Genomic DNA, 7438 nt, shown 5'->3' on the forward strand with positions numbered 1-7438 from the left:
GCGAACAGCAGGCAGCAAAGGTAAAAGGAGTGTCAGGCAGGCAGCCGGCAGTGAGGCAGTTAGGCAGGCAGGGAAAGGGACGAACAACAACAACGCTAAAGGAGAGCAGATGGAACTACCCAAACAGCCCAACGAGCGGCGCTGCTGCTGTCGCTGTCGCAGTCGCAGTCGCAGTCGACGCGTCGCTCTTCGGCTTGGCGTGGCCGAGTTGAAACTCGTGAAATCGTTCGACTCATTCGAAAATTGTGCGTGCAACGCGAAGGACGTGCAACGCGTGAAGCTCTCGTTGTTGTTGTTGTTGTGCTCGTTGTCGCTGTCGTCGTTGTCGTTGTGTTGAATGTTTTTTTAGTTGCCACCCCGTGGCAAGCAAAGACGTAGCGCCCAGCGTGTGACGTCAGTAGCGACACACAAATTATAAGTTTTCGTGAGAAAAGAAAAGAGCAAAAGAAGAGAGAAGGGAGCAGCAGGAGCAGAAGAATCTCTAGAAATCTTCAACTATGTCTGCGAATAATGAAGCGGAGCCAGCGGCTGCATTGGCCGCTGCTGCTGCTTCCTCGTCGGCAGATGCCGCTGCCGCCGCCTCGGAGTACCTGAAACGCACCTGCCTCATCTGCGGCTGTCAAACCAATCAGACCATCAACATCTATGAGCCGCGCTCCGGACCAAACATCGTGCAATTAATCCAAGCCAAATTCAAGTTTCAGGTAAGCAACAAACAAATATTCAAGGAAATTCAGCCAAAAACAAAAATCGATAAGCGAACCAAATGACTCATGTGCATGTCCTTCTCTCTGTCTGCGCGCGTGTGTGTGTGTGTGTGTGTTGACTGTGCTGTAAAAGGGGATGAAAAGCTGTGTGAGAGCTACAGGGAACACGGCCTTTAGTGTCTGGCCCACCGCCAGGTGGCTGCAGCATCCAAGCGTGTGCACTTGAAAGTCGCAAAAGGTTAGCAAAACATTTCTAACCAAGTGAGTGAGAGCGGGAGGGAGGGGGTGGGGTAGGGAGAAGGAAGTTCAACATTCGCAACAGCCAGAAGGGAGTTGTGTGTAGGGTAAGAGAGGGTGAGAGCGAATGAGTGAAGTAGGCAGCTCAAAAGGAATTATAAAACAGCAAAGTAACGGTATTTTTAAGGTGAGAAAAACTAATGGAAGCTCAAGGAATTTGCAATTGAAGTAGTTGTAGAGCCAAAGAGAGTGAGGGAGAGGGAGAGAGAGTCAGAGTTGAAGCTGAGTTACTTAAGACATTTGCGCTGAAGAGTCTAACAGAAATGAGAAGGTAAAGCTTAAGGAAGTCAGAGAGAGAGAGAGAGAGAGAGCGAGAGAGAGAGAGAGAGAGAGAGAGAGAGAGAGAGAGAGAGAGAGAGAGAGAAAGTGTATGAGAAGCTAAGGAAACTAGAGTTGTAACTAGTAGATTCATATATAAATATATATATATATATATATATATATATATATATATATAAGATATAGATTTATGAAACATACATATGATAGATATAGACAGATAGATAGATAGCTGTGCTTGACTAGAAATGATTGGCAGAAGCTGAAGTAAACAAGGCAATTATATAGAGAGAAGAGATCTTAAGCAGAGTAAAGACTGAAGATATGTCGGGAAAAGAGTATAGAAAATAAAGATAGATAACCAAGATATATAGCTATAATATCGATATGTATATATATAGTGAGAAAGATAGATATAAGATAAGAAACTAGCAAAAGATTAGCCTTAAGCACTAAGGAAAGTAGAAGACTAGAAGAGGAAGGTGAATAAATAGTTAGATAAATGAAGGAGATAGTTATATGGACAGAGAAGCATAGCTAGTTAAATGACATTGTAGATATAGATATAGACATATCATCAGGGGAGTATAGGAGATATAGATCTGGACATAAAAATAGTAGTAAATATATAGAACGAGGAGTATAGATGTAGATAGATAGATGGATGGATAGATGGATAGATAGATAGATAGATAGAAAGATAGATAGATAGATAGATAGATAGATAGATAGATAGATAGATAGATAGGTAGATAGATAGAAAGATAGATAGATAGATAGATAGATAGATAGATAGACAGACAGACGGCAGACAGATAAATATAGAAATTTATAGAAAAAAGAGGAGAAGGATGAGCAAAGGCGAGGCCTTCAGCACTACAGTAAAGTGGAGTGCAAGAACTAGGCCAGGGGCAAAGCACTTGGGCTCAGCTAGCCACGGCTAATCGAGCGAAAAGGCACTAAATAATTTAGTCCAACGCAGCAAGTGACTAAGAAAGCCAAGGGAACAGAGCAAAGTGTGGAGCGATAACTGTGCTAACTGTCGCTTGTATCCGTATCCGGTGTGCGGTATTTGTGGGCAAACTGGGCCGAGTTGGGCTAGTGGGAACTTGGGAACTTGGGTAACTGGATAGCAGCTGGTGCATTTCCCTTTTTCTGTAATTGGACACTTTGCATGTGTGGCACTTCGGTCGATACGCTGCATGTCCTGTGCACATGTCCTTTCCATAATAATTCTAATTTGAATGTGCCATGGGAACGAAAAATGCCGCTGCTGCTGCCGCTGCTGCTGCTGCTGCTGCTGCTGCTGCTGCTGCTGCTGCTTTTGTCTTTCCTGTTTGACAGCCACAAAGTGCGTTGCATATTGGATTACAGGCGTGGTGGCACGACTACCTGTGTGTGCCCCGAACCTGCTGCGGCCAGCTGCCGACGACTACGACATTTCGTGAATATCTCAACTTCATTTATGATTGATCCAATTTCTGCGGGCAGCAGCCACTGCCGCTGCCACCGCCGCTGCCACCGCCTCTGTCTACGCCTTTATTTTCTACCTTCTTTTTTACAGCTGCTTGCCAGAGCAGCTGTATTTGCAGCACACACACACACACACACACACGCACACTCTATGGCGTAACCCGCATTTACGTGCCCTTAACAACTCTTGATCTCGCTCCTTTTCGCATATCGAGCCTTTGTCTGCTCACATTTCTGTGTCTAGTTCAAGATTTTCGTTTCGTTTACCTTTTTTTCTTTCAACTGCGCAATCAGTGGAGCAGCTGCCTAGGCTTATCTATCAAAAGGATCGCAGTTATCTAGATAACTTAGAGATAAGAGAGTCCAAATAAAGAGCTAAAGACTCTGATTGAACATTGATCTTCAGCTCTATTCGCAACTATGTTTAGGGATCTCAACAAATCCTTAGTTCTAAGCAGCCTGAAGTGCTCAACATTTCAGAGATCCCTCGAGTTCCTTTAGCTACCCATGCCTGAACCTTGCGTGAGAAACCTTAGAACCACGAAAATTCTATAGAAAATTGGAAAATTTGGGAAACTCAGAAATTGAAGGACTTCTTCACTTCTGCTTCTTCTTCTTCTTCTTCTTCTCCGGTTTCACTGCCAAACTAAGTTAATTGGATTGATGACAATTGAATTAGTTTGTCATAATAGAGAAATGTGATAGGGGCTAGCCAAGCAGACATGAAGGTGGGCACTTAAGATGGATGTAACTAGAATGGGATCTGGGATGTGATCTATGGGCTGGCAGCAAGGATTGTGTAACAGATACTCAGATAGAGGCGGAAGCATAATGAGCTTAAGAATTGTGTAATAAAGAGTGAGAGATGAAAGAGAAAAGAGAAGATGAAAGGTGAGAATGAAAGATCAGAGATCAACTATGATTGAAGAAAGATGCTGGATGAGAGGTGGAAGGTGAAAGATGGTAGACGAAAGATAATGAATAAAAAATTAAGGAAAAAGGATGAAAAACGAAAGATGAAAGATAAAAGATAAAAAAATTAAAGAAAAAAGATGGAAGATGAAAGATAAAGGATAAAAAATTAAAGAAAAAAGATGGAAGATGAAAGATAAAGGATAAAAATGAAGGAAAAAGGATAAAAAAATGAAAGATAAAAGATAAAAAATGAAGGAAAAAATATGAAAAATGAAAAATGAAAAATGAAAGATAAAATATATAAAACATAGATATATATAAAAAATAGATAAAACTAAAAGTAACAAAGATATTAGATCAAATATGAAAGATAAAAAATAAAAGCTGAAAGATGCAATAGCATAGATGCAGGATAAAAGATGAATGCAATTGAGAACATAATAAAAAAATAAATAATAATAAAAATAAATAATAAAAAAAAATAATAATAAATAAAAATAAAAAACTCTCGCAATACATATAAATTCATAAGCAATAAAAAGTTATTTTCATTTAGCTAATTAAAAGCTCTAGCAAACGCCACTAAATTTGGCATCCCCTTTGGAACTCTTGGTTAATTAGGGCATAAAAAAGTAACGGAAAATATTCAAACGTAATTTTTATTGAAATTTTTCCATTCGTTTGTCATAGTTCACCCTATGCAAGAGTTAACGAACGTAGCGTTCGCTATTTGCGCAACTAGGCACCACCTGCCCTTCAGAGTGCACCCCCTATGTGACACCCCCGCCATAAACAACACACACACACACACACACGGGCAAAGCAGCAGCAGCAGCAGCAGAAACTTTACTCATTCATCTGTCTGTCTTGCCTGCCTGCCTCTACCTCGCTCACTCTGCCTCTCCCTCGCTCTGTCTCTGTCTCTGTCTGTTTATCAGCTTTGCGTGTGGCTCTGTCTGAATTGCACCTGGCCTGCAATTTGCATTTACCGTTTACACATGGTCTGGCCCTTAGCTTCGATTTGGGTTCCTTTTGTGATCCTGCCTGACTCCCTCTTCCTCGCCCTCTACCCCTCTCCCTCTCTCCCTCTCTCTGTCTCTGTCTATCTCTAATCCTAAGCAGCTGTCGCTAGCTGCCGCGTGCCTTTTGTCATGTTTGGCTTGTTGTTATTATTTGTGTTTCCCTTTTATTTTGATATTTCGTCGAGTCTCCTTTGGCTGCGCTCGATAAGGCGCGGCGCGGCGCGTGGCCAAACGAGTTTGCCGCGCTGCACCTGAGCCTCAACTGGGCACTGCGACTTGGAGTTGGTCAGCTAACCCCGCCATGGCCCCTAGCCTGATCTGGTTATTCGTTTCTTCGTGCCAGCTGCTGCTGCTGCTGGGCGCAATTTTCGGTTGGCAGGTGCACGAATTATTATTGATACAATGCCTCCTCCTCCTCCTGCTCCTGCTCCTGCTCTCATTGGTAATTAATATGCCACGGTCTCAGCCTCAACTCAAGTTTTATGTCATTTTTTGCACCTTTGACTCCGGGCTTTGAATACTCTTCGAGACTCATTAGTGGTCAGTGGTCAGTGGTTGCTGCGCTCTTCGGGCGTAGCTCAATTTGAACGGCATATTTTGGGCCTTCTGTGGTCATGCTTCAGCTGTAATTCCTTGGGCAGGACTGCGACACGGCAGCCTGCTCGGCTCGAGCGTATCCAGTCCTTGCTTTGCTATCTAATTTTAAGGCAGCTCTAAGCAATTAAATTATGTTTTTTTTTTTTCGAATTTCGAGACTAGCCTGACTAGCTGATGCCCTGTCGTAACTAGGAAATATATGCTTATACGTATATACCTCTGTCTCTGTCTCTGTCTCTAACTAACTTGTTATCTCACTTTCTCTAGAAGGAAAAAGCTCATAAGCTTTCCTTCACAGTCCCTCTCTATCTCTAAGTCTCTCCTGCTTAATCTGTCTCTTGATATCTAACTCTTTCTCTCTCTTTCTCTAACTTTCCTTACATATCTTTTTTCCTACTATAATTTACTCACTCGCACTGTCTCTGGATGCCTCTCTCTGTCTCTCTCTGTAACTCTCTCTCTACCTATCTACCCATTTCTCCTTTCATGACCCTGTTTCTCTCTCTCTCTCTCTTCCTGTATCTCCCACCCACCCTGTCTCTCTCTCTCCCCTAGTTTTACATCTCGATCATCAAGTCTTATTATCTAATTCTCTAACTAATTATAATTATAACTAAAAAATATTAAACTAACGATTCTCTCTCTCTCTCTCTCTCTCTCTCTCTCTCTTCCTCTGCTGCAGCCCTTGAATGAGGATAAATTCCTGTGCTTCAGTTGCAACAATTGGCTAATCAACTGGCACTCGCTGCAGGCGCTCAATAGCAACGACGCTGAGAGCCAGAGCCGCAGTCAGAGCCCCTCCGGCCACATGGGCAACAACAGCAGCAGCGCGGGAATCGTGCAACAGCAGCTGCCGCTGTCGAAGGGGCAGCCCGTCAAGCTGCGGCCTGTGGCTCAGGTGCGCCCGCAGCCACAGCCACAGAGACAGCCTCAACCTGAGCCGCAGCTACACCCACACCCACAGCCACAGCCATCGAGTCGCCTGCCCGCCCTAAAAAACATCGAGAGAGACAGATCAGTGAGGAGACGGCAGCCCGCTTTGGGCAGACGTCGATGCAGACGAACGAGCAAGCAGCCTAGACGGCGATCCTTGCGCAGCTCGTGCGAGTCCTGCAAGTGGCGCACGCTGCATAAACGTAGCCTGGCCAAGGTAGCGCAGCTGCAGCGCCAGCTGAGCAGGCAGCAGCAGCAGCAGCAGCTGGAGCAGAGGCTAGTCAAGTCGCCCACCTACCAAAGATTGCCCAAGCCACGCGTCGATGGCAAAGTTGTGGCCATGTTTCGACGGCTCGGCACCACGCTAAGCAACGAGCAGACGCAGGAGCAGGAGCAGGAGCAGGAGCAGAGATCAACGGCTCCACTAAATCGCATCATGAGCCCAGCCAAGCGGCGTCCACGCTGGACACGTCAGCTGGATGAAGATGAGATACTGCTGGAGTTCGATGGGGCCATAGGCGAGGTGCTGCCCTCCATGCAGCCAATCACAGCAAAGCGACGATTAAGCTACCAATCAAAGGGCGAAGCGGAAGCGGAAACGGCAGCGGAGCTGAAAGTGGAACAGGAGCTGGAGCTGAAGTTGGAGCTGGAGCTGGCTGTTAGCCAAGTGAACCACCAAGCCGAATTGCAGCTGGAGCAGCTGCAGCTGCCGCAGGGACTGAGCATCACGTTGATCTAAAAATCCAATCCAAAAGCCCAAAAACAGTAAACAAAAAACAACAACAAAAACAAAAACAAAAGAAAATTAGTCAAATTTTGCGAGCATCAAATTTAGTCTTAGTTAAACTTTAATTTATATGGTACCTCAACTAAATTTGTAATTGTTAGTCAATATATAAATATACATTAGCGAAGACCTAAGAATGTTAAGTTAATATATACATATACATACATATATTATTATTATTATTATTCTTAATTGAAACAAAGCGAACCCATCACAAGAAGTAATGAAATCGTAGTTAAATTTGTTCACATTTGCCATGTTATAGCTACAAAAACAAAAACATAACATATAAATAAAAAATAACTAGCACAACCACAATGAAAATAGCAAGGAAATCGAAGACTTATTTTGTTTGAATTTGGCGCTCAAAATTTAGCTTCATAGCTGAGCAGCTACACAACTGTTGCGCCGCTGTTGGCTACTGTGCG

The 7438-nt window shown here is 43.8% G+C and overlaps 1 protein-coding gene across 1 annotated transcript; it reads left to right on the top strand.

The window, feature by feature from the left end:
• Positions 1 to 251: 251 nt before the first annotated feature.
• On the top strand, positions 252 to 7320 carry LOC111597984 (protein phyllopod). Its single transcript, XM_023312961.2, has 2 exons — positions 252 to 704; positions 5973 to 7320. Exons 1-2 carry the CDS (start codon positions 498 to 500, stop codon positions 6960 to 6962), a joined length of 1197 nt encoding a protein of 398 aa, XP_023168729.2. The 5' UTR covers positions 252 to 497; the 3' UTR covers positions 6963 to 7320.
• Positions 7321 to 7438: the final 118 nt, after the last annotated feature.

The sequence above is a fragment of the Drosophila hydei genome, unplaced genomic scaffold, assembly GCF_003285905.1.
Source record: "Drosophila hydei strain 15085-1641.00,03,60 unplaced genomic scaffold, DhydRS2 tig00008130-arrow-arrow-pilon, whole genome shotgun sequence".
NCBI lineage: Eukaryota > Metazoa > Arthropoda > Insecta > Diptera > Drosophilidae > Drosophila > Drosophila hydei.